The 26,959-nt window shown below is 36.9% G+C and overlaps 4 protein-coding genes across 4 annotated transcripts; 2 read left to right on the forward strand and 2 right to left on the reverse strand.

The window, feature by feature from the left end:
• The first annotated feature begins 1,950 nt into the window (after positions 1-1,950).
• LOC148959048 (uncharacterized) lies at positions 1,951-13,649 on the forward strand. Its single transcript, XM_089111393.1, has 3 exons — positions 1,951-3,015; positions 7,770-9,082; positions 12,016-13,649. Exons 1-3 carry the CDS (start codon positions 2,193-2,195, stop codon positions 13,075-13,077), a joined length of 3,198 nt encoding a protein of 1,065 aa, XP_088967519.1. The 5' UTR covers positions 1,951-2,192; the 3' UTR covers positions 13,078-13,649.
• Positions 13,650-16,513: 2,864 nt separating this feature from the next.
• LOC148959049 (uncharacterized) lies at positions 16,514-16,852 on the reverse strand. The gene has a single exon (XM_089111436.1). It carries the CDS (start codon positions 16,850-16,852, stop codon positions 16,514-16,516), a length of 339 nt encoding a protein of 112 aa, XP_088967562.1.
• Positions 16,853-20,645: 3,793 nt separating this feature from the next.
• Positions 20,646-25,491, forward strand: LOC135693333 (uncharacterized). The gene is made up of 9 exons (XM_089111409.1): positions 20,646-21,032; positions 21,431-21,790; positions 22,020-22,246; positions 22,503-23,049; positions 23,278-23,713; positions 23,926-24,097; positions 24,276-24,424; positions 24,935-25,123; positions 25,268-25,491. The coding sequence occupies exons 1-9, from the start codon at positions 20,646-20,648 to the stop codon at positions 25,402-25,404; spliced, it is 2,604 nt and encodes an 867-aa protein (XP_088967535.1). The 3' UTR covers positions 25,405-25,491.
• Positions 25,439-26,955, reverse strand: LOC135693331 (uncharacterized). Its single transcript, XM_089111418.1, has 3 exons — positions 26,468-26,955; positions 26,096-26,341; positions 25,439-25,601 (listed from the first exon to the last, which is right to left on the reverse strand). The coding sequence occupies exons 1-3, from the start codon at positions 26,707-26,709 to the stop codon at positions 25,439-25,441; spliced, it is 651 nt and encodes a 216-aa protein (XP_088967544.1). The 5' UTR covers positions 26,710-26,955.
• Between the last annotated feature and the right edge of the window lie 4 nt (positions 26,956-26,959).

Raw genomic sequence — 26,959 nt, forward strand, 5'->3', positions numbered from 1 at the left:
TTGCTATTCAAATCATTCTATTTTGCTGCAAAAGTTGAAGCATTTTAGGCTTCAGAAGTAACAAAACATCATTAATTGCAGACATTTTATGGTTACTGTTGCCTAGATAAAATTCAATAGCCGTTCAAAATTTATGATTAATCAACCAGTTGCTCAACCAAATGAATCTTACATATTCATGTAATTCAAAAGGATATCCATTGACTGTGGGTGGTTAATAAAGACTACATCAATATTCTGTTGATAAACTTATTCTTTTCAAGCGATGACCAAGTTCATGTGAGCTGGTTGTGGTTTTCTGCAAGAAAGAAAACGACATAGAGATCAGAATTTTAATATGTCATTTTAAAAACTTATTAAAAAAGAAATTGAATTGAATTAACATTTTATTATGTATAAATGGAAGCAATCAGTTATTTGAACCATTTTAAGAATCATTTTGAAAAAAAATCTGTTATGATTCAACAACATGGAAATCTGTTGACACGACCTGTGCAAATATTCCTGTTTCGAAACTCCTGTTGCAGATAAATTTTCATGGCCTATGTATAAAACACCATTGAAGATTGTAAATTTCAGCGATTTACTATTAGTATACTATCCTTTTTTGACTTGCTTATCAGGATTTTTCATGTTCTTATGCCACAAAAGTAACTTTTCACAAAAGGAGCATTAAGAGAATGAAAATTCGTTTGGTTGCAGTGTCGTTTGATAACATGAAGTCATCTACGAGATTACTATCACAGGAATATTGCTAGGTGTAAGCTGAGTTCATTCAATAAAGCATAGAAACAGCTCGTTTCTATAGGACTTAATTTGATTCTCTGGGACTAATATTTCTTTGTAGCCTTTTCCTGAGATTATATTAAAAAAAACCTTATAAAGATGAATTTTTAATCAACTTTAAGAGAGAAAATGAGGCATCGACAAAGATAAATATGAAAATATACTTACTCTGAACTGGCGATCTTTAATTGATATCCCTTTGTCAAATAAGAGTACATTCCAAGCAATCTCAAAAGATTCGCATAGAATATCATTTTTTAAAAATATTTTTCAATCACACAATTTACTTGATTACCTTAAACCATGAGAATGATAGAAACTTATTCCGCCTGAGAACAAACCTCATCATCTACTATATTTTTAATTATAAGTCAAACACAGCTCAAAGAAGGTTTTTAACTAGGTAAATGTTTTTCTTCTGAAAATAAGTACCAAGATTGTATTTGATAATTGCCATAATTACCGAAATAAGTTGCATACCTTATGATTCATATAATACTAGAATCAAACTATCAAAGTGATTATATAATTTTTTACAAAAGCAATTATACGGTCCTTACTTTTAGCTTTTTTTGCCTAAGGACAGGGGAGACTGCCTATTTGCATTTCAGCACAATCAACATTCGGAATTTGAATAAATTTAGATTGCTATTTGCGTAGCTGAATCAAAATATTCATTGTTAAGTGTTTAGCAGAAGTGATCATAAAAAAAAACCCAAAGGTATGACTGATGTCGACAGCAATTGACTGATATACAATATGAAATTGCCATTTGCTGCAGAAGCCAATGAACTTTGCACAGGTCATGTTTGCTATCTAGAATACGTCCAAAGTTTGTAAGAAATGAGAAATCGATCAAATTTATAAAGTTTTTTTGACAAAGCATGGACCTGCGAAAACATTATTCTTTAAAAGCGGATATGATTGTATTAGATTTGCTTTCCTAATTTCAAGCCACATGTTTTTCTGTTGAGAACTGGTTGAGCAACTATAAATTATCAACCTTACAATCACACCAAAATCTACTACATCTTGCAATGATGTGACTTTTTAATGGCTACAAAACCTTGTTGTTAACATTATGAAAGCTAAGGTTAATACGTCCTAGCATCAAATGAAAGAGTGTCTTCGTTTAAAAAAAAGGCTTGAATACAATGACACCTTATGAGTTTTTCATAAACATACAGAACAGGCACAGTTGACGTTGCTAGGGTATCAACATTGTATTGGTTTTAATGTATCGATTAAGGTCTATGTAATACAGTGTAGGCTAAATAAACCACCTGTCTTTCATTTGCTTTACAAGCGAATAGAAACATTTAAAAGGGGTGCTTCAATATGTCATGACACAACTATAAAGCTGCAATGCACATTGTTCGTATCTTAATCAAAGAGTGACCGTGGATATGGAACGTTTTTTCTTATTCCTTGTGTTCTTTATTTTCGCACAAAATAAGCTTGTTGTAGGCACAAACTTTGGAGTGTCAAAGACCTATTACATTCGCCATTTTGATGGAAAGTGCTTAGAGTACGATGAGGTCCGTCAGGTCCTGGTTTACGGTCGACTTTGCCGAGAAAAGTTCCAATGGCAGGGAGGAGCAAGACTCATCCATATACCAACAAAGAAATGCATCAATATCAATGCCACAAGCGATGGAAGCTTCTTGTCCTTGTCAAGCCAATGCAGTGGTACAAACAGTTTGTTTCAATACGATGAAAGCAATCGAGTGATTCGACATCTTCTCTCTAACAAATGTTTGCATCCAGAAAATAGAGATGCTGATCCTGCAAATAATACTGCAATTGTCCTGAAGTCAGGCTGCGATGGAAACACCAACAAATTCTACTTCAGAAAGAAAGCCTACTATATCATCCGGCACTTTGGTGGACTATGTTGGGTTTATAACTCTGCAGAGAACTTGATCAAACTGATGAATCCATTTGCATGCGATCGCTTTGAGTATATGAATAATTACCATTTGAGGCACGTTGAAACCGGCAAATGTGTTATTTTCTCAAGCTCATATATACGACTGACTGACGACTGTCAATCTCCAGAAACAATTTACAAACTCAACCAGTTCTCTCTACTTGAGCATGCACCAACTAATTGTTGTATACATCCTTTGTATGGAGCTTTATATCCTGCCAATGGAAATTTGCTTATCCTACATAGCAATGGATGTACTGATGAAGACCGCGCGAGATTCTCCTTCTTTGACGATAAAGGTAAACCATTTGTTATATATCAAAATAGATAGATGTAAATTCATCATAGCTCTCTGGCTACATAGCTCTCTGGTGCTCTACCATTATCTTGGCTATATGTGCTCTATCATAATCTGTTAACACTCGTGCATTGTCTTGTGCACAACAACGTTGTTTCTGTACAATGGGCTTCTTTGATCTGTTGATATCATGTGAATGATGCACAATACAACCTTATAATGTAGCCATGTTGAATTCTTTTTGTTTGTGATTAAGCCTAATTAGTTTTCAGCATTATACGCCACTACTTTCACTATGCTTTACTGGGAGCTCTGAACTTCCAGCAAATTTGGTATTACTCCAATTAAGTAAACCAAGATAAATACTATTATAGTTCTTTCGTTTTATCTTGATTAAAGGTTGTCTATTATTTGCCGATTATAAATTTAAGATCGCTGATTCGCAAAGACCTTCTTTATAAATAAACCTCAGTTTTAGGCTAGAAATTACCAAACCCATTCGAATGTGAACAGAACCATTTTATGTGGAAGGACATGCTTTGGGCCTGACTCAGGGGTGTTATGCTAGGGAGCTTAGGGGGGTTAAACCACCTTGTTAATGAGAAAATTGGCGAATTTCTACTTTTGCTATTCTTTTTGCAAAATTTTGTACAGGAGCCCCTCTTGTTATTTTGGTAGCACTACACCACTAGGCTGAATGGTATTGTGGCTATCATTACTGAAAAAAATGGTTTCAACATGATTTATCTTGAGGCCTACCTGGCAACACGGCTACTGGTTATGTCGGGTTTTGTGGAGTTCTGAAACTCGCCAAAGCAAAGATGCCATGGCTTGACCCTTTTCGATTCCAACACAGTCACCGCCATGAGTTTCTATTTTGTTCGAATAGTCTCTCATTCTTTTTTCTACCACTTTCTTCTCTCAAAGTTTAGGAATTTTTCTCTAGTTACTTGCCGTGACAACTTTTGCCATGTGGAGGAATAATCTATTCACTCTGTGCTCCAGAAAATGAACATCGTCAAAAGGAAGTGGTGAACCCCCCCCCCCCCCCCAAAGTTTACGAGGGTGAAAGTTCTCTGATGGGAGCAAAGTTCACGGGAGTGGAGTACACATGCGTTTTATAATTGGCCAGAGAATGAATTTTGCATGATAAAATAGCGAAGAGTGGAATATATACTTAAAGCGCCACTCGAAACAACACGATTATCAATATGTGGTGAACTTCTTCAACTATCATTATCTTCTTTATCTTTCTTGAAGCAGCTATGAATGTTTTCGCATTGTCAGGATAAATCTTGCTAGGATGCCCTCTTCTTGCAATGAATTCTTTCAAGCAAATCATAAAGTTGTCAAGTCTGTAAGAACAGTTATGTATATAGCTCTAATTAAACTGCATGCGCACAGTGCAAAATATGATTTTTCCTTCCGTCTTTACTTTAACTTTGTAAGTTTAGGGGCCTGCAAAATCCACCCCAACGATTTTGAACGGTCTTGATCCTTCAGTGCGGTCTTTCGGTAACATCCTTGCTTGGGGTTGATTGTAAACCTTAACCTGAAACCTGCTGTGCCAATTCCACTTGAGTCACCAAAAGCATGTAGATCGATGTTTCCATTTTTTCTTCATATTTTGATATACTTCTGAGGATCTCTACTTTCTCTGGTAGCATTCTTGTCCTTTTGTTCAAATTTTCCGATAATTCTCTTGGTAGCTCCTCATGCCATGGCAGCTTTGCTTCACAAACATCTCCTTATATGATCTTACCCCCTGGAATTACTTGCGATATTATTCCCAGAGGATCGTATATTGAGGCAAGACTTTTTAGCAGTCTCTTCTTAGATATAACTGTGATCTGTTCTTCCGGAAAGGTCAATCCAATTGTATCATCTACCTTGTTCCAAGATAGACCTAGAAGCTTTGTTTTCGTCTGTCTTCAACCGTAACTATTGTTTTGCAAAACTCTGCTTTGAATTCTCTGTATTATTACTTTCCAGTTCTGGTATTTTCGAATGTCATTTGTGTAATTTAAAGCCGGCTACATCGAAAATCTTGCTTACTGTCGTTTCCAGTTTCTGCAGATAAAATTATGTCATTAAAGGGCCTCTCCAGCCAAATTTTGCACTAGCATTTTATTGGCCAATCTAAAGGAGTTGAACCTGCTGATCACGAATTCGTCATTTGTTTTTCGATATTTTTTACAGTTTGTGAGATATAAGCTCTTGCATTTCGATAATTGAATTGAATTAACCGACAAAAAGTTTTCGGTTTGGTGACACTGTGACGCAATTTTGACGTCACAGTGTATTTCGTTAGTCTCGCGTCAAACCGAATCGAACGACAGCGATTCGCAAATTGAACACTGCAAGTGATGGTACTCTCAGTTCTGTTCCACCGGCTTTTAGTTTGAGCATTTCAGATATCAATTCTGAAGCCTTTAGTTGTTCATCGTTTCTGGAGAACAACTGAAGTGTCAATTTTGATTAATTATACGCGAGGGAAGAGCTGGAACAGGAAGCCGTAGCTTTGTGGGCCTACACATGTGATCAAAACAAAGTCGTGACACAGCATAGACACATTCCAACCCACAAACTTAGAATGATTGTAAACATTTAATATTTTTCGATCCTAAACAGCTCGTGCTCTAGATTTAGATGCCGTTATCAACGCGTGACCATGACTCTTTCACGATTCGGTGGAAGATATACGAAATTCACGACGAACGAGAGCCGCACATTGTGACGTGAGAATGTCACAAAACTGATTCGGCTTTTGTCGTTTTTTTCTCGGAAAGGTGCAACTTTTAAGCCTTATAACTTCTAAACTAATTGGAATTTTGCAAAAACAACGACTTTGCCATAATACACGCATCAATTGCTAACTTTTTAGTCAATAAAAATTTTTTTACTTTTTGGCTGTAGAGGCCCTTTAACATAGATGCTGTGTCTTTCTTCGTTAACTCCATAAGGAAACTCTTATTTTTTATTTTTCAGATATCCCTTAATTGTAGCCCCAAACAGGAATGGAGAATGGTTTAGACCGAAAAGTATGCGCGCAAACCGGCATGTCCCTCTTTCCTCTCTTTTTTGTCAAACCGCAAAAGATCTCGGTTATCCTCCTTTATTTTAATCGGTAGAAACGCCTGTTTTTCATGTCTCCTGCTAATGAGACTGGTTTCACTCTGTTCCATATAAGACTCTGCAGCAGCGGTCCAGTTTCTAAACATTCGTTTGATGAAGCTGCATAATTGTTGGCTTTTGCAGAGGCATCATACACCACCCTTGCTTTAATACTTTTTGCAGCTTCCTTCACTACAAGTTTGTAAGGCAAATAAAAAGAACTTTCCACTTGGTTCGTTCTCTCCTTTTTCAATGATCCCATGTGCCTCCTGGTCTCTGATTATCTGATTGTACTTTATAAACAGCTCTGGTTCCCTTTCTAATTTATGACCTAATTCATTCTTGCGATACTTCCTGTCTTGTTATTTTGCAGTTCTTTGAACGCACTTGAACGCACCGTAAACTGAAAGATCCTCCTCTTGTTTGTTACGATCCTCAAGGACTAACAAATCCAGACTACAAAGATGCTCATAGTCTCCAAGAGTGCCTCTACAGAAAAAAATCTGACTTTACCCTGTATCGACTCCTGGAGACATCAGTGTCTATCCTAATCTGGTTTGCTCTCCTACAAGATCTCCTGGTTTACCAATTTTTACCTTGGCATTTGTTTTGATCTTTGCAAACTCTCAGGCTCTCACGTTTAGGTGAACTGAAAGCTCTGGCTTTAGATCTATATCATCCATTCTCACTCCTTGCAAGTGTTGATACCTTCTAAGAACATCTTCGTATCTTGGATTCTTTATAGCTTAAAGCACCTCTCGACCTACTTACTTACGTCAATCTCCAATTTGAAATCATCCTTAATGCTGTTAACTTCCACATTGTAGATCTCTATGCGCTTGTGTGCTGTACTCAGCATCCTATCTATTTGCCTAGTTTGTTTCAACACTGGCTTTATACCCAACAGGTTCACCAATGTGGCTGAGATATACGAACTTTTGACACCTGTATCTAACAAGGCTCTGCATTTTACTCCGTTTACGTTGTCGACAATAATTGGATTTAACTCCTTTTCCCCCTGTGGCTAAAAGAGATTGTTCAGCCTTCCTGTCACATATTGATTTATGGTGTTTGCCATCACAGATTTGGCATCCACTTTTCATCCTACGTTCTATGATTTTGTGACTGGATCACATACAGTTGAAGCAAAGTCTAATTTTCCTTTTAGTTGTGCGAAAATAGGCTCAAAATTTCTTCCGTATTTTTGATGCTCCACATACCAACGTGAACGGGGCCATCCCCTTTCTCCAATTTCAACTCTTGCACGCTTTTTTTTAAATCCTGAAATTCGTTTATCCGTTTGTTGTAGATCTCGAGTTGTCGACTGACCCTAATTGTTGCAGTATTTCGTCTGTTTCTTTGCCGATAAAGTTTTGAAGATGGATTTTCCCCTCGAAATTCTTCTCCAGTTCTTCGATAAAGTTTTGAGAACGGCCCGACGCTGCTTCCTGTGATGATGGTGTGTAGCCTCAAAACCTGATTCGATGAGGGATGTGGCAACGTCTTCTGATGAGGGATCATTTTATCTTAATTAATGTTGATGTTTTTCTCCGAGTAAGAAATTAATTGCAAATAGAAGAGCCAGTTTGAAATATTTTATCTAATTTCATATATACTAAACATAATTTAACTATATTTCAGATATACTTAAAGTCAAGATCATATCCGAATCCTGTAAGGACATCCCGCCAGATACTGGTTGTGCTCATTGCAAAAGTCACGTGCTAGTCAATGGCCGTCAACACAGTCTAAACATGCGTGGGATAGATATCGTTCTCTTTGATTTCAGAAGTGGCCTATTTGAGCATAGGATGAATTACGATGTCTTCGGCAGCACAGTACATCAAGACAATTTAGCAACGTTTCTAAATAACCTTCCCCCAGGGAAGATCCTGTTCATGTCAGCAAAGGATGCAGTTAACATGAATAGTGGTCTAGCTCTTGCGCTACAAAAGATTGGTGTTTCTGCAACATTTGCAACTGCCCCTGTTCCAAATGTCTTTATGTCTCTGGCATATGTTGGCTATACAGGACAGGTGAGAAAAGATTGGGAGAAATCTGTTAACAAGATTGGGGGGTCAGGAGCTTCAATTATTGAAGTTAACATCAAAACCTTTCATGAACGGGATGGAATTGATGATTGCTCAAATGAACTTGGAGTGCGAACCAGAAAAATACCGGATTCTAGGTTTTATGCAAGGACAAGTTGGAGTAATGACATCGGCCACATGCCTCATATTGCTAGATTGCATTTATCTAAACCTGGATGGTGTTCAGGTACTTATGTACCGGTGTCGGAATACTTACAGGTGGATTTCGGAACCAGAAAAATATTAAGTGCTGTTGCTATTCAAGGTCATGGTTTAAACGGCAGAAATAGAATTTCTAAATTTAAAATAGAGTACAGTAATGACGGAATAAATTGGGAGTTTTACAATAGAGGTTTAAGCTCCGCTGTGGAATTGGACGGTCTACAAGGAGAATATACTGACCAATTTGAAACAAAGGTTAACTGGCTTCAAAACATGCAAATGAGGTTCATTAGAGTTGTTCCAACAGCAAGAGCTTCTGATTACTCGACCTGTTTGAGAATGGAGTTATTTGGATGTTCCATATCAAGGAGTTTTGTAAGTGTAGAACTTTGGCAATCGTCTAGCATGTTTGTGAATGACATATTCACAGGTACAATCTCTCTCTTCGGTACCATAACGAAAAACATGTCAGTTCATATTTCTACGGCCCCAGATTTCTCTAGCCTTGCGACAAGCAATGATCAGTTTCACTTTCGCAGGATAAATGCATCGACAACAGTTGATAATGGAACTGTCATAATGGACAATGGTCAGATGAACCTGCTGACCGACTGGACTAGAAAGATTGATAATGAAGCTCTGATTCAGTTTGGTTTAAAGGGAGATATTTACTATGCATTTGAAGTCGACTTTGTCGGAAAGGTAGGCTTTGTTAAATTTTTTAAAGAATGATTTTCTAGCAAAAGATGCAGCTACCTATGCAGTATATCGGTAATAGAACCGCCCAGTTAACTCTTCTCGTGGTTTTACTTTCTTTCTTCAGATCATCTAGTTTTTCGCAATTTTCTCTTTCTTTCAAAAAGGATAGAAGAAATCATTATAACTCTCGATATTTTATTCAGGCCTTCCACTTGCAGCTTTTTTATCATGTTCGTACATCTCAATCAAATTGTTGCGGAGCTGATAATATTTGTTAATATACCGTCAGCGTTTCTTGATTGAACTGAGCATGTTTTCTTTTTACAAAACGTCACTGAAGCAACCGCTCGATGATTGCAAAAGCATCGTCTTAGGAAATATGTACCAAACTTCATGCTGGTATCAAAAGATGTCATCAAATTTAAGAGAGGCTGGTTGCTTGCAAACATTAAGTTTCAACAGACATGACTTTTTGGTTGTGGGTTAAATCAAATTGATGTATTATTTTACAATAGTTCACTCAGTTTGCAAGCTCTTTCCAATGCTATTATCGGATTTGAAAACTTCGATGATCAAACTTTTTGCTGACCGTGCATTTTTCACACGTCCTGAATGGTGACTTCCATCATGCTCCACAGGGTTAAAATTTTAAGTGGCCCTTACTTGTATGATAAACCTTTCAAAGTTCTTGTAGGTAGATTGGTAGATGGTAATGCAAATTGCCTATCTTTTATTCAAAAATAACAAATTACAATGGTTTGATTGGGAAAGAGCATGTGATCATAAGCGACGATAATATCAAGTCATTTGACAGGCAACGTCATCTTTTCAGTTAGGAGTTTTGTAATCTGTCTACATCAAACAAAAGATCTCGACTTGTGTAAACAGAAAGCGCTTTTTTCTCTCTTGGACACTTCAACTAGGTGAGAGATTAGCGGTCGCTGATTGGTCAAAAACAAACAACAAATCAAATGTGTCTTTCTTCCTATCACATTACTTCCGATCAACAAATGGATAAGAATTTTTAGCTTACTTTCGGCCATTATCTGTCGTTTATATTCAGAAGAGTGCCTGTCTTAACTCTCTTTATTTCCGCCAAAATGCGTTCTTGCTTCATCCTTTCTCCGAACCGTGCCGTTTCAAACTCCTTTTAGTGCTCAAAAAGCCTCTGTCTTATCAAAAATCCCTCTAGAATATGAAATTGATATGCAATCATATGTTGAGTTCAAGATGACCTCATCTTATATGCCAAAAAGCTTACCATTTAAAAAATTAAAATACACACATCTATTGAAATATTTAATTCTGTGTTTTATCTATATGAAGACCTAACAACTAGTGGCTCTCGCGATGTGGCCAGTAGGCGAAAGAAAGGAGAGTGACTTTCAAAGACTTTATTGTTTTCAGGCAATTTGTGACAGTCAAATGTTACTGCAGCAGCAATGACCTGAATTTGTAGCTGGTCAAAACCTTATAAAAATGAATCTGAGAAAGCTGTAGATTCCCCTCGTTGAAGTAAGACACCATCTTGTTCGTACCTCTCAAACATTGGCAAAAGGATAGATTAAATTTCGATAATCCACGCGCCATTAAGCCTGCTTTTCATATATCGTAACCCGTCGGCGATGATCCCCCGATGAACAGCATTCCTGATGGTCGGGGACCATCCCCGATGGTCGGGGCGATCCACGATGCTTTAAAAAATATTGAAGCGCCAAAACTATCATTTTGATGAAAGTTTGGGAATATGGCTGCTGATGAAGGCCAATAGTCAACTTTTGATAATATCATCGATCTATGATAAACACATTGATAATTTCGGGATATATTTGCAAATGAAAATTCATTGCAACAAAGTAAGAAACTTTCCTCGCGCACCCGTCAGAAAAATATTGCTCTAGAAGAAGCCATTGTTACGATGAAGCTAAAAAAATAGTGGCAAATCCGGGTATGAATTTTCTTGGGAAAATGCCTGTTTAGTGTATTATGTAATGATCATGACATAGCTTGAAGATTCACCCTGATTCACCTTGAAAAAATGATGAAACTCAAACTTAAGACTGGGAATCAAACTAGGAATTAAAGCCCCCTTGATGTTCTCTGTACTATCGAAAACATTCCAGTTTTTCCGCGAAACAGTTACCCTCCCTTCAGTTCAAATGAACATTTTTTTTACAGAATATTCCTGATCCATTGTTCTCTTTAATATTGTTCGTCGGGGAAGCGTCGGGAAAGTCAAATTATTTTGACTTTTGCAATGATCGGGTATGACCGCCGATGACCCGGTTTTCATATGTCATAAACCATCGCAGACTGTCATAGACCATCGGGAAGCTGCGTCGGGATCATCGCCGACGAATTACGACATATGAAAACCTGACTAATAGATAATGGATATTTCTTATATCTACAACCCTTTTTCGTCACGGCTGCTCTAAACGTCAGCGGTGTATTACTTATCGAAGGAGCTCTCTGCAAATCATGAAGTTTCCGGTTTCAAAACATATATGATTTCCTTCCGCGTCGTTTCGCAATTACACCATTTAATCGCTTATATATTTTTCGCTAATTCAATATAGCTGCTTTTTGATAAAGAAGGAAGTTTATTCGAATTGGGGATTAAAAGAGCGTTTACTCGAAATAGTACGGTGAACTGTCGAGATAATTAAATCGATCATAAAGAAAAGTATTGAAGAAAAATGGGAACTTGCTCAGCAAGAGAGAAATAAAAGCAAACAGAAGATTTTGCCTTTAAAGAGAAAGATCAAAGAAAATTGATAAATAGCAACAAAAAAATTTTGCTCAGCGGCTGAAGATGATTCAGAAAAAACATTAATTAGCATCAGATATTTGTTCTATTTGATAACAAAATATCACTTCTTGAGCCGTCTTACAAATTTCTTTTATGAATTGTAACTCTATGCTTTGGTTTCAAGGTGGTAGACGCTGCACATCCAATGGGCAATACCTTTCTAACTATAACCACAGAAACTGAGGCTGGAATCCTGGCTTATTCAACAACGTATCAAATCAAAAGATCCAAGACAGATTCGAGCAATCTTCAGTTTAATTTAACAACGTTCAATTTGGATAATTTGGTTGAAAACAGCTATCTTTACCTAAACCTCTCAATTTCCCATTTGATTGGAAAAAGCAACTCAAATGCTTATGGTGTAACTCTCATGATTTATTTCAATACCAAATTTCTTCAGTTGAAATCACTGGCATTCGTCAACACAAGTCGCTTCAGTCTACCCCCGTCCAGAAACACAACCACGCCTGGGTTTATTATGATTCAAACTGATACAATGTGGCTGCTAAACATCCAGGAATTCTCGATAACACTCCAGGCAAAATACCCAAAGACTTTATCAAGAGGAGAAAACTGCAATGAAGATATCATCATTGATTTTGCGTATAAGAACAACTTGGCAAAATTCAATGGAACTGTGAACTCGACTTTAGAGAGGAATGTGCCATTCAAATGCAAAATTAACCAGAGTAGAGATATCAGGGAGAAATCAGTGAGGTTGCCGTCTCTAGCATTCAGCATGATTTATGACGAAGTAAATCAGCAATTCTTTTTCTGTTATCAAAATAAAACACACCCGACAAGAGACTCTGCCACTTGCTTTTTCACAGAGAAGCAGAATGAATTTTGGCGACATCTGCCTTATATTTCCTCACTGATGGGTGTTGATGTTGAAAAGAAAACTGTCTATGGATTGAGCAGATTTGGAATATCTTATGCTATTTCTTATTACCCATACAGTGTGTTTGATCAGATGGAAGATTCCGAATGGACACAAGTAAAGGATCAACAGCAAATAAGAAAAGCTCTGAAAGCAGCCAGTGTTGATTTGTTACCAGAGTTGCCAGAAAGCTCTTGGATAATAGATGACTCCGGCCAGGCGATTTGGGCAGCAACAAAAAGAGGAATCTCCAAAAAAGTAGATGGAGTATGGAAACGGAAGGTTGCTTTTGATGAATTCAGATAACGTGCTTTTGAGATTGACATTACCAAAAATCATATCTACGTTGGTACTATTTGTTCTTGCACAGTGTTTATCCGTTCTAGCACATGTTTACATCATCTTAGTTTCTTGCATACTATAAACCCTCACGTCTAGTAATTCTATATTTTAACACACAATTAGTTCACTTTTGTCACAATTTGCGTTCTTGATGTTCACTTTGAGAAACGAAGCATTTTGGACGTCAAACAATAACATTTTTGAAATGTTTCCTCTATTATAGCTTGCCATTTGCGATTAAAAACCCTTTCAGAATGGACATATGTTATTCATTTTTAAAAAATTGTCATATCAGGTTGGTGACTTAGTAGAAATGCTCATTCTATGGTCTAGGGGTTAAATCGTAGGAGGCTCATACTTAGGGAAGAGAGAACTTAAACAAAACCAAGCCTACCTGGCACAACTAATAACAGGCTCTTGCATAGAACCTCGACACCGTGACGAATATTTGTGGCTAGCTATATTTACCAGAATTGTTAGTATCCAATATTTGCTTTCACTAAGATTTTGAATTAGAGCATTTTGCATTTCGTCGATTCAGCGAATATTTTTGCTTTTCTTTCTGTCTGTCTGTCATTGCTATTCTTTCGGACCTCTTAATCGTTTTAACATTATCTATCATCTAACAGGGAAGCGTAATAATTCAATTTCAATTTCCTAAAATTTGTCCTTGAAACTCATGAAAATCAGTTCATCGAAACAGGCCAATCAGAAACGCGAGGTCTGAACTGTTAGGGTTGCTCCATCAGTTCTACTAGCCACGTGGCATAACGGGGGCCTCTAGGCTGCCTAAGGAAAAAGCTGAGACGAAGCCTCGAAGAACGGACTGCAAGAAAGTCCTCGTTTTGAAAACAAGGTGAATTGGCGCAACTTCTTAAAAACAAAGATATAAAATAGTTTGGAAGACCGTTTTGATCAGGGGCCCATAATCATCGAACTAAGATGCCCTAAACTACGCTACACCAATTAAATTGCTTCTAAAATAAACAGTTTGGGGGTCATACATTCGTGATCGTTGAGAGCCTTCGTGTCTTTTTGTATCACATAATTCTATGTTTAACGTAATGTAATTGGTAATCTGAGAAAAGCAGTTACAACAAACGTCTTTAGAGCTTCCACTCTAGCTAAGCCGTTTTAACCTAGTCCTACCTAGGATTGGTAATTTAGAAGAAAAGTTCATTTTAAGGTTTAATGGTAATTTGAAAAAGGCACATACGTAGGGGAGAGAGAAACCAAGGCTTCAATTGGGCCTACCTGGGACAACTAATAACAGGCTCTTGCATAGAAACTTCCACAGTGACAAATTTTCGTGGCTCTTTGTGAAGTCTAGCAGGTAACCAAAACATGAGAATTCGTAAAAAATATGATGGATGGATGGATGGATGGATGGATGGATGGATGGATGGATGGATGGATGGATGGATGGATGGATGGATGGATGGATGGATGGATGGATGGATGGATGGATGGATGGATGGATGGATGGATGGATGGATGGATGGATGGATGGATGGATGGATGGATGGATGGATGGATGGATGGATGGATGGATGGATGGATGGATGGATGGATGGATGGATGGATGGATGGATGGATGGATGGATGGATGGATGGATGGATGGATGGATGGATGGATGGATGGATGGATGGATGGATGGATGGATGGATGGATGGATGGATGGATGGATGGATGGATGGATGGATGGATGGATGGATGGATGGATGGATGGATGGATGGATGGATGGATGGATGGATGGATGGATGGATGGATGGATGGATGGATGGATGGATGGATGGATGGATGGATGGATGGATGGATGGATGGATGGATGGATGGATGGATGGATGGATGGATGGAGCAGTGTTACTGAATGGAAAGTTTTGGTTTTAATATTAGATTTGCGTTTGAAAGTTTTTAACGCCATTTTCATCTCGAAACAGAATCTAGACACTACAACGTGGCATAAGTATTGATGGATTCGAACTGCAAACATCTCGAAGAATACCCAAATCCATGTGCTGTAGATATATCATGACTTCTTCACCAATTGATATATCTGTATGGGGTCACACCGTGCGACCGGTAGATTGCTCCGTGGAGCTGTGAAATTGTACAGATTTGGTTAGGCAGACTGTGAATAAAGCTTGACCATCAGTTTTTTATTAGCTTAACCATCAGTTTGACTGTCATTCGAAAAGGTTTCTTGGCTTCCTCTGTCTTCATAATCTCCTCCATGTGCTGATTGGTATCTTAAGAATTCTAAGCATTCAATTAACGCCCAATATTCTTTAGCCGAAAAGATACGAAATTACCACAATTTTGGAATGGTCGAAGCTAGGGAACATCTGCCCCCCCCCCCCCTCCTCCGGCTCCCTGCCACGATGCTACATTCGTTGCTTATCCTAATATAGCTAGCTAATAATAAAAAAATCTTATGGCATAAGTTGTGCACAGAAATACAAGAGTCATCAAATATTGCCCAGTTTAATTCAGATAAAAAAATGGAAAGGAGAAGAATGTTGTTGCAACCTGATGCTACGTAGCTCATGTTGGATTTTGTGACTAGAAAATGAAGAAAATAGTCGCCTTGGTGTGAAAAGAGTGAAACATAACTATAAACTCATTGTAAAATTTTCAAAAAGTCTGTTAATCTTCAAGTTCTTTTCTTTCAATTTATTTATCTAATTGTTATATACATGTAGTTATTGAATATTTATTCTTAAATTTTGCAAAGAAGGCCTAAATTAGCTTGTACAAAGATATCTATATCATACCATGCTGTGAATAAATCGATCGTTATTATTGTTATTATTATTATTATTATTATTATTGTACAAGAAAACACAGCAAGTATGCTCCTCTCTTATCTGGTTTAGAAGGGCAGTTTAAATGTGTCTCCTTTGTTAATCTTTCTATGAGCTCTCTTGACATCTTTGGCAATTCCTGCAATTCATTCTTCAAAATGTGTGACTCTCTCTCCATCGATCAGCAACAAAAACAGTACCTCATTTCTAAACTTCCCAACATTGCCATCCGTACTACGTACTACATACTTGTTGCAAAAAAAAGCCATGGAAAAATCTGGAATTACATCCTTTTTAACTTTAGTTGTTTATTTTTTTTCTCAATTTTTCCTTATACCTTACGATTGTTATAGTTTTTTTCTTGTAAAACCAGACTAGCCCATTGCAATTTACATTGTAATAGTGAGATTTGTAGTTGTAGTTTAAGTTGAATTGGAAATGAAATGTTTCCATTATTATTATTATTTTAATTATTATTATTGTGTGATTCTTTCCAGTCCAATGATGCTCTTGTGGGTAATTCTTGCAGCAGAGAAACACAGCACTTTCCGTAATATGTGAGCTGTTCTAACGATGTCAGGAATGTCTAACTTCCTATGACAGGTCTTTTGCGTTCTTTGAGATTGCTCCAAGCGCACCAATCACGATTGGTATTACTGTCACTTTCAATGCTCTGTGTTGTCTCTTAATTTCGATTGCTAGATTTTGATATTTGGTCAACTTCCCGTCCTCGGTTTTGATAATGTCCTGACCCGCTGGTACAGCTTTGTCAATTAGTGTCCACTCCTGTGTATCCGGTCGATTGTGCTGCAGCTTTCTATCTGTGTAGATAGTCGTTTCCCAGGTAATTGGAGCATCTCTATATTCTGCGACTGCTAATGGATGATGATCAAACCACTTGTCGGTACATTCTATGTCGTACTTGCTGCACATCTTCCAGTGTACCCGCAGGGCCACCTTGTCATTACGTTTCCTGTACTCTCTCTGGACAAGCTTCGTGCATCCACTGATAATATGCCTTACAGCTTCAGTAGAGTGTCCACACGATCTACTCAGAGGTGTCTCTGAAGTCTTATCTATGCTTTACTTGTCGAGTATGTTCTTAATGCCAGTTCTTAGGCAGCTAAGATCCAACATTCTGTCTCCTTTTTCAAAAAACCACTCCTAAGCCAATACCCAAGAATTTTCTCCGGCTATATCTGATGTTTGTCGCACGAACTCTCCATGCAGGGCTTTCTCCTTCCAGTTCTTGACTTTTTCCTCGCGCATTCTCTTCTGGTAGTTCTGGATACTCTCTTTTTCATCTAATACCTTCTCCTGCAAAGCAGCTTGAAGCATCCACTCTGCAGTCTCTCTCAAATAGCCACGCAACGACTTACTCTCCTTCTTTGTACATTTTTCAATGCAGATCAGTCCTTTTCCTCCTTCCTTCCTCGGGTGACAAAGTCTCGCAACATTACTTCTGGTGTGCATACATCCAATCAATGCCAAATCACGGCAGAGAAGAAACTGGCAATTAGAATTTTTAGCTTTTATTTTTTATTTTAAATATTACTTGTTTCAGGCAACACTATTTTTAGCGGTATGTTAGAAAACTTACTGAGTTCTGTGCACCAAGGAACTCACTTTGAATCCACCTCTGTTCTGTTTGTGCAACAATAGACATTCACATCCAAAATCTGGTTTTTATATTGTTACTCTTTTCAGTGTGACTACTTTTACCAAAACTGGAAGTAAGAAAGTGGCCTTTCTAAGCATGACGAGGCGAGGCACATTGTTGAAAGACATTTATTTTACGGAATTCAGTCCTGGCCTTGGGAAATACGGAAAATATCAAAAATTTTATCTGTGAAAATTCTGCACTGCGCAATACAAATTTGTCGCACCTGCTCAAATTAAAAAAAATGCCCCCCATTCCCACATAATATCTGCCACTGAGTGGATAATCCCCTAAATGTCTCTTTACAATAACAGTTGATGAGGAAACATCAACAATGTATGTGTATAAATTATATAGGTCCGTCAAAAGACATTACCAGGTCTCTCATGGAATAAGAAATTGATATTTTTTCTTTTACTATCAAGTCATAAGAAGCGGCGATTGGCCGTTGGTGCATCGGCAGGAGTCGCTATACCTTACCCTTACCAAAACAAAACCTCAAACCTTCAATACGTCTCGTTTTTCGGCAAAGGTGTTTTTTGTGGCTAACTCAATTACTGAAAGACATAAAACAACAGTTATTTTGATCAGCAAATTCCTTTACAGGTTCCCCTACAGTACACTTTCAAGTCGTCTTAAAAGCTCACAGTTAAATAAATTTCAATAAAAGATATGGTCCCGTGTTGTCCCCCTCGCTAAACTTTGCTCAACTTCACTAAATAGAAGTTGAGTGAATTTCTAAATGTAGTTTTGCTAGGGCTGAATATTAAAAACTTCAATCATAAAACCTAGAAACGTGCAATGCTTTTCTTAGCAAAAACGAAAGATAAACAGAGAATATAGGCGATATGGTCGCAGATAGATGGATGAAGTTTCGAAGGCTCCTCACCTTTCTGATGAAAATTGCAAAGAAATTATTGTAAAAGTTGGCCAAGAAATCAGAGTTATTATTGATAAAGATGGCAACGAAGCAAGCCACAGAAATTCGCCCAAGAAACAGGCAGGCATTGTAACAAAATGCCGTTCTAGAAAAACGAGAGCGTCTTTTTTGAGCCGAATCGCCCGAAATAACATTAGGAAGATGAATATTTCTGATCTTGGTTTTCAAAATTCTACTGGTGAAACGAAATAAACGTGAATGAAAGCCTGACCTAACACAACAAAAATCTGTTGAGGTTAACTAAAACAAAGAAGCGAGACCTAGACTACAAGTTTGTTTGGACACGAAACGGAAGTATTTACCTAAGAAAAGACAAAGCTAGCTCAGTATAAAAAAATCAACGACGTGGTAGATTTGGAAAAACGTGTGTAAGAACTCTTTTAATACCATTTTGGCATAAAACTGTTTATGATTATTAAAACTCAATTTTTGCGACCTATGCAATTGTTGGATCCATTTAGAAATCATTTCATGAACTTTCTGAACAAGATTGAGAATTCTTTTGTTCCACCTGCCTTCATAATGCTTTTCCGTTTCAATGTTTAAATAATGTAAAAATTATGAAAGAGCTTAAAGGCAATCTGTCTCGTTGTGGATTGGTTAACGAGAATAATAGCTGGAACAATAGCCTAAACACAATTCTTTTAATCAATCAACGTCGTGATATATTGCCTTTAACATCGAAAGTGATGAATCGCTCATTCATATCGTCAATATCACTACCGGAACGTATACGTCATCGTCTTCTATCCCTGGGGATCAACGTCAACACCTTGTTCACACAAGATGCACGAAAATCCGAAATTGGGATATAACTGATTTTGACAAACATTTGTTGACATTGGTGTATCCCTTGTGCTGTTTAAACACGTTATCCTTATTCCCTTTTTCACAATTGATTATAATAATCTGCTTAATCTTTCTTACAATATTAGCTTCACTTGTAAATGAAACTCAACAGCTATCTCGTAATTTGACTAAAGTCAACTTAATCAACTCGAAACTTGCAAATTAACTTACTCGAAACTTGCAAATAAACAAGAAATACTTTTTAAGAGTGACGTAGATTCTAACTTACATAATTTCTCTAAATTAAATTAATACGATAACCACGAATTTCATAAACTAATTGAGTCTCACTCTGTAAATGCTAATGAGATGTTAAGCATCCTTCATACTTATATTTCATATATCTCTAATAACCTAGAAAACTTAGAAATCTTGCTTGATAATCTTGACTCTATATTTGATAAACTTATAAATCAAATCAAACTAGAAGGATTTCATAATATTTCTGGGCAAACTGGTAGAAATATGAAAAGTGGGTGTGATGTTTTCATCGCTAACCATCTTTCCTATTCTTTAAAGGATGATATTAACAAATCTCATGAAAATTCTGACTTTGAATTTGAAGCCCATCCGATTAAAGATTCTAAATCCAAGCAAAACATATATATTTAAAGTGAATATGAAACGAATTTTTTTATTGAAGTTTCTTACATATGTAGACACGCTAAATCCATATTTTTTGGTTTCAGTGTCAAATTCGTGATAAGTTTTCTGTAATTTGCGGTTAAAGTTGCGAAATTTCATCAAAATTATGGCGGGGCGAAAACGCGGTCGAGTCACGTGCTTTGTAGGCTTGTGACGTCAAGTGTTGGACACGAAGTAAACACCTTCCAAAACTTTCTATGCGGTTTATCATTTTGCTGGCAAGTTTTTCTTTTTTTTGCTATTGTGAAATCTCAAGCAAGGGAGTATTGTCAACCTTTACGAAAAGGGTGTTAAGAGAATTGAATGCACAACAAATAAGCCTTGGGAAACGCAATTTTAGATGACTTTGCGAGTTTATGACTTCACAAAAGGATTGAGAAACGTGCAAATCAGACCATTCACAACGTGTGAAAGTTTTATTAGTGGTAATTGTGCAAGACTCTGGGACAATATCAATAAAAGAGTTAACTGGCTAGAGAATTTCAGCCAACATCAAATCCATTCTAACGTTGCGGTTAGACTAGGCGAGCATTCGTATCGGAATAAGCAACCTTCAGCTTAGGCCCGTTTCCGAAAGCCGGTCAGCAAATCGTTCGTGCTCGAAGTTTGATTTTACGAGTATCCATTCTTAAATGGAGAATGAAGCAAGATCTGCGAAGACTTATCGACGCGGAGGTCAGTATTGTGTTGCAGGACTACCAAACGGGAAACCATGCACCAGTAGTAGTGGTACTGTCGGTATTTCAATACATCGTTTTCCAAAGAACCCGGAAGTAAGGAGCAAATGGACTGCGTTTGTTCGACGGTACCGTGTAAATTTTGATCCAGAAACGTACAGCAAAGGACCTTTTCTGTGCTCTTTACATTTCAATCCTACCTGCTTTTCGAAAGCGTTAGTGTCCAATTTAGGGGACTTTGATGCAGAACACACGAAGCGTTTTCTTCTCCGAGAAGCTGTGCCAACGCTGCACAATCCTCCACAAGAAGAGACATCTTATTCAAGCAGAGAAAAACGCCGGGTAAGAAGTTTGCACTGTCAAGTTTCTGCCTGTTCGTCTATGTAGAGTTCTTTTCCAGTTAGCTAAGCATTTCCATACTCTTTGTCCTTCTAATTGTATTATGGTTGTTTAAATATTGAGAATGGTTTGTGATGCTTTTAAGACTGAAGGGTTCATCTAAAATATGTTGTACCAAATAGGCCCAAATGCTAAAGTGCTTGTTATGGTCTATCTGGTTTGAATGTTCATTTCATTTTCAACATGCTATCCATATATTGTCAAACATTATTGATTTATGTCCAGATTATTTATGTCAATGTTCCCTTTTTGATAAACTAGACTTGAAATTTTTGCATGAATAACATGAGATGGCTTGGTGAATGGTGAAACTGCAAATCATTTCAATTTTTTCTTTTTAGCTGGTAAAAGAAGCAATGCATGCTACACTTAAATTTAATGACGACAAGGCCAGTTCCACAAATGAAGCCTCTCCCATTCTGACAACAGAACCTGATCATGAGGAAAGTATATTTGATGTAGAAGCATGTCCCCTCCATCTCTCATGTGCTCCAATGACTGGTTGTCCTACTTGTTGTGATGCTGTGGGAGAAACATTAGCCTTGCCAAATTCAAAAAACAAGTCTGTTGAAGCCAAACTGCCCTGCAGTAGGTGCAAATTTTACATGCAGGAAAAAGACAGCATGAAAAAAAAGGAAAAGAGGCTGAATTGCAAAATCGAGAAGCTGAAAGATGAAATAGTCTTTCTGAAAACCTGCTTGGTAAGCATTTCTGTTGGTATCTAAAACACTGATGTGGCAATTTAAATGTCTTATTTCCTTTCCTTACTCAAAAGGCCAGAATCCTTCCAGTATATGTACTTTGTATAAAAACGGTCTCTTTTCATCAAGTCCTGATAACCAGATGTGATTCTTCATTCTTACTTTTAAACATCCTGTATGGTGCAGATAACTAAACAAAGTAAATGTGACAATTTATTTATGTTGATAGGCAAAACAAACTTCACCAAACAATGAAGCTGAAGCACCAGAGGCAAAAAAAGATCAATTTGCAGCTGGGATAGACAGTGGTGACGAGAGTGATGTTTTTTCAGATGGTGATGAAGATGACATCTTTGATTTGAATATGACAAGTGAAAGTGATTTGGAAAAGGATGATGATGAGGATGACGTTGACAATGGGCACTTGTTTGATGCAACTCCAAGAAGCTACATTAGGTATATTTTGCAGAAATTCCCTACATTTGAATTAAATCACTACAACATTTATAATTCCTGTAGACTTTTTCAAAATTTTTTTTTAAATTGTGCTTTGGTCATGCTGCAATAACTATAATAATTGTTACATATACTAGTTCAAAGTTCAATTTATTTAATCTATTAGAATGTATTTTTTGATTTTGTAGAAATATGTATAATCTGAAGTTTTTTAATTAATAAATCAGAGCCTCAAAGATCACTTTTTTAATTTTAGGGTTGATCCAGCAACTCCCAAAGAAGAAGAGCCAAAGTTTATTGTTTTTTACAGTATGCTCATGAATCTCTTGTCAATGTTCTGTTTTAAATGCAAAGATAATTCCCCAACTGTAAATTTGTTGAAGAATGGAACAATGATAACTGCCATTCAGAGCTGTAACAGATGTGGAAAAGATTCCTTTGTCTGGAGATCTCAGCCTTTTATTTTTGGAAGGTACCCAGCTGGAAATGTGCTTCTCAGCTTTGGGATATTAGCAGCTGGTGCATCAGTCAGCAAAGTATTACTTGTTTGCAGGCACCTTGGACTCATGACCTACCAGGCACGAACTTTCTTTTTGCACCAGAGAAACTTTATTTTCCCTAGCATCATACGGCATTGGCAACTCTACTGCTCTACAACATTGAATCAAGTTTTGCAGCTGTCAGATCGCATTATTGTTTGTGGTGATGGGCGGTTTGATTCAATGGGCCATTCTGCGAAATATGGCAGCTATACTTTCTTTTGCGAAAATATCATGAAGATAGTTCACTTTGAGCTTGTGCAGGTGAGACATAGAAGCTTATAAGGACAGATATGTATCTACATATGTGCACATTTTATGCAATTCTACCCAAAAGATGATTTTAAATGAAAATTTTGGAATTAACCATACATTTAATAAGGTCTTCATTTTTTGATCTAATTGTTTCTTTGTTTCATGAGTGTAAGGATGACCATTTCTGTATGCTGTTAAATCATTATCTGATTTGTAGTTCTTTTTCTTTCTTTGTAGGCAAATGAATGCAAAAGTAGTACTGGTATGGAGTTGGTAGGGTGCCAGAGAGGAATAGAGTTTCTCAAAAATAAGGAGGTACCAATTTCAGTTTTTGTTTCTGATCGCCACACTGGTATTGCAAAATGGATACGGGATTCAGAGAAGCAATTAAAACATTATTTTGACATCTGGCATGTTGCAAGAACAATTACAAAAAAATTATTGAAGGCAGGTAAAGAGAAGGATTGTGAGCGAATCAGTGAATGGGCATCTTCCATTCGAAATCATTTATACTGGTGTGTAACATCAACAAAGGAGGGTTTCCATGAGCTAATTGAAGCAAAATGGAAGTCAGTTATTCGCCATATTGCAAATGAGCATGAGAATCATCCAGACCCCTTATACAAAAACTGTAAACATGAAAAACTAAGGAAGAGGCATTGGATCAAAAATGGTAAGTCATATAAACCAACAATTGTATATCCTAATTTCTGTTATAGGTCAGTCATGACAATTTACACTTATAAATTGGTCTTGCCTAAATTCTGATTGTCATATTTTTTAAAGAATGATAGAATACTTAAAATACAATAAAATATATCATACAACCTTATTGACTAGTGCAGTCATTTTAGATTTTAACAAAAGATGCATCTTCATTACAAGGTACTGTCGCCCACGACAAACTCAAGGCAATATTGTTGGACAAAAGACTTTTAAATGGTATTCGGCAATTATCTCCCATGGTGCAAACAAGTTGTCTTGAGGGATACCATTCAACATTGAATCAGTGGCATCCAAAAATGCTACACTTTCAATGGATTGGGACTTTCTGCAGGTAAACTACAATATTAATTTTGAAAAAGACAATATATTCTAATAAGTCTTGATTGTTGATTCTGTAGTAGATAAAGTTTTGTTATCAAATCATAGTAACTGGTAACAAATTCAGTGCAACTCGCATTTGAAAAATTGCATTTACTCTTTCTGTAACTGCAATTTAAATTTATTTGCAGGCATATTCTGGCAATTTGTCATTTTAATGAAAATTTGAAAAGGGACATTCAGAAGAAAGCTGATGGTACTGAAGTCATGCGGATATCTTGGCCCAAATTCAAACTAGGGGAAGAATCAGTCCGTAAAGTCCCAGTTGCTCCAACTTATGGTAGTTATTGTATATGTTTTCACCCATAGTACAGTGGAATCTTCATTCACATCCTTTTGTTCCAAAAAGCCAAAAAGGACTAAAAGAACCTTATACAATGGACATCTCTTTTAAAATAAACAATTAAACTGGTCCAAACGGCTCCACTGTATTCCATATTTGTTTATTCCCACTTCAATTTGTATTTTTCTAACAAAGCAATAAAACATTCTGGAAGGGCTCACAGGAAGCTTTTCATCTCTTTTTGTTTAATAATAAGAATAGACTGATAAACCCTTACTGAATATATTCACATGACTTTCTTTCAAGGGGCATAATATAATTTGCATTGTGTTTTTGACAAGAACAGTTTTTGGTTCAAAACATCTGATATGGTTTCAGAAAGAACAACTTTGACCTGGCAGTGATCAATAAAAAGACAAATAATATATATCTTGCATCATTATAATTTAGAAAATGATACAACTTGTTGATACAAATGATACTCAATGATACTAATCTTTTAAACAGAGTATGTTGATACAATCAGAAAGCTGATGTTTACAATCCAAAAAGCTGAATGCAATGAAATAATGAAACAATATGAAAGGATTGCCCCTCTACCATTGACATCACAGTTTAAAGACCGATTGCCGAAATTAGAGGCTGTTCAGAAATATTTAGAGAGGAATCAAAGTACAACTTCAATGTATCCAACAGGTAAACAACTATTTTGAATGATTTTATTTTCATAGATCAAAAAAATTTTTACCTTTTTTTTAAAATTAGTCTGTGAGTAGCAAGTGTAATTATCCATCAAGTTGACAAAACAATTTGGTTATATGATGTTCTTTTTTTCCATAGAGAGGGAGCAAAGTGGCCAACAAGAACTACTTTTACACCAGGAACAGTCAACAGCAAATCGTAAAAGAAAAGCCCCAAAATGTAAAGTCTGCAATCAGCCAAAAAAAGGACACCCAAAGAAAAAATGCCAAAAATGAACCTTGATTTCTATATTAATTTATTTTAAGTAATTTACTGTCTTTCTGCTGAGTCTTTGTAACCTTTGTTTTGGCCAACTTGGTACAGTCCTCGAATATGGTTGTAAACACAAGCACATAAAGGTCTTGAATTGTCCCAACCTAAATACCCATACAGCCACTTTATAATCCAGCGATAGGCAATAGCTCTGATGTATCTGTGAGCAAAAAGTCATACAACATATAGCTTATGTAACCACAGGTCTTTAAACACAATCACATATATTTTTATTTTGATAAGATGTATTTAGGGTTTAAAGAATTACATTTGAATTACACAAGAAATACTTAGCTAGGCACTTTTTCCATAAAACTGGTTGTGCTAAAAAATAACTTTTTGTTCAAAATGTAGCTTAGGTTATTTAATAATTGTTTGATTAAATTAGATTCGGTATTTGTATGAGGCAAAATATGGAATTTTTTTACTTTTGTGATAGCCAAGCTTAGAGTGTTTTTCATTTCTGTTACCATTATTTCTGTAAAAATAACAGAGGAACCGATTTTAGTAAATTTTGACCTTGGCGCTAATCTCAACCCCTTCTCTCATGTTTATGAAGTTCAACCACTTATTTGAAAGAGTGAAAAATATAGAGACTTTATTCCATTGTTAAAGCATGATTTTGATGCTATCAAAATCTTGAATGAAACTTACTCTTCTTCTGACACCCCAGGTCGACGGCGGTAAGGTTTACCATCTCTTCCCTTAAACATCGGGCCTACTTGAAGAAGGACCGTTTTATTTGTCATCGCCTGGTAATCAGGATGACATGTAATGCACTGGGTTGCATCTTGAATCCCTTCTGCAACTACTTTTTCATAAGCCCCAGAGACTTCTTTACAGCAACGATACTCTCGGGCGGAGACCAAGTGTTCCGAACTGCATTTTCCACATTCACACCTTGGGTATTAGAAAATAAACAGGTTTGCGGTAAGCCGGGTTCGAAAGAGTCAAAATTCAGAAGGAACGTTGGTTGAGAAAAAGGAGAAAACGAAAATGGCGAACATGAAGATTTTGTGAACTTACCAATGATCGACAGAAACCGATCCAGCTTCTCTGTCTCTAAACTGTGACGGTCGTATCCCATCCTCATCTTCGGGATCGTCATTCCCATCCGAAGTAGGCCCATCGCCCTCACTGTCTGACGATGCCAATGGTTCGTCTTGGTATGGTTGAAACCTCCTCCCAATCGTTCCAAAAAGATCTTCCTCGTCAGTGCTTGAAGAAATATTGTAGTTCTCACGTTCGCTTTCGCTGGAATCGGCCATTTTCTTGCAGAACACAACGACGGTACACGATTCTCCTAACACTAAACTGAGCCGTCTATTGTTTGTTTGATTTTCGTGTCCAACACTTTACGTAACAACACTACACTCGTCCCAGATCCCCGCGCCGTTTTTTAAAAACTTTCATACCCCCAAAATCGTGATTTTTGCACAGAATTTTGAAAAACTGAGATTATTTTCGAAATCAGTGCATTTTTTAGCCCCGGTGAATGCGGAAAAAAAATTCGTTTCA

This window comes from Rhopilema esculentum, chromosome 11 (genome assembly GCF_057945365.1).
Source record: "Rhopilema esculentum isolate cy_ngs chromosome 11, ASM5794536v1, whole genome shotgun sequence".
NCBI classification, from domain to species: domain Eukaryota; kingdom Metazoa; phylum Cnidaria; class Scyphozoa; order Rhizostomeae; family Rhizostomatidae; genus Rhopilema; species Rhopilema esculentum.

Excerpts from the sequence above, each read along its gene's own strand:
- LOC135693331 (XM_089111418.1), bottom strand. The coding sequence starts at position 26,709 with ATGGCCGATTCCAGCGAAAGCGAACGTGAGAACTACAATATTTCTTCA. Across the intron at positions 26,342-26,467 it reads TCGGTTTCTGTCGATCATTG|GTGTGAATGTGGAAAATGCA; the intron begins GTAAGTTCACAA and ends CTAATACCCAAG. Across the intron at positions 25,602-26,095 it reads CCTGGGGTGTCAGAAGAAGA|ATACATCAGAGCTATTGCCT; the intron begins GTAAGTTTCATT and ends TTTTGCTCACAG.
- LOC148959048 (XM_089111393.1), top strand. The coding sequence starts at position 2,193 with ATGGAACGTTTTTTCTTATTCCTTGTGTTCTTTATTTTCGCACAAAAT. Across the intron at positions 3,016-7,769 it reads CTCCTTCTTTGACGATAAAG|ATATACTTAAAGTCAAGATC; the intron begins GTAAACCATTTG and ends ACTATATTTCAG. Across the intron at positions 9,083-12,015 it reads AAGTCGACTTTGTCGGAAAG|GTGGTAGACGCTGCACATCC; the intron begins GTAGGCTTTGTT and ends TTTGGTTTCAAG.
- LOC135693333 (XM_089111409.1), top strand. The coding sequence starts at position 20,646 with ATGGAGAATGAAGCAAGATCTGCGAAGACTTATCGACGCGGAGGTCAG. Across the intron at positions 22,247-22,502 it reads ACTCCAAGAAGCTACATTAG|GGTTGATCCAGCAACTCCCA; the intron begins GTATATTTTGCA and ends TTTTAATTTTAG. Across the intron at positions 24,425-24,934 it reads CCCAGTTGCTCCAACTTATG|AGTATGTTGATACAATCAGA; the intron begins GTAGTTATTGTA and ends TCTTTTAAACAG.
- LOC148959049 (XM_089111436.1), bottom strand. The coding sequence starts at position 16,852 with ATGTGCAGCAAGTACGACATAGAATGTACCGACAAGTGGTTTGATCAT.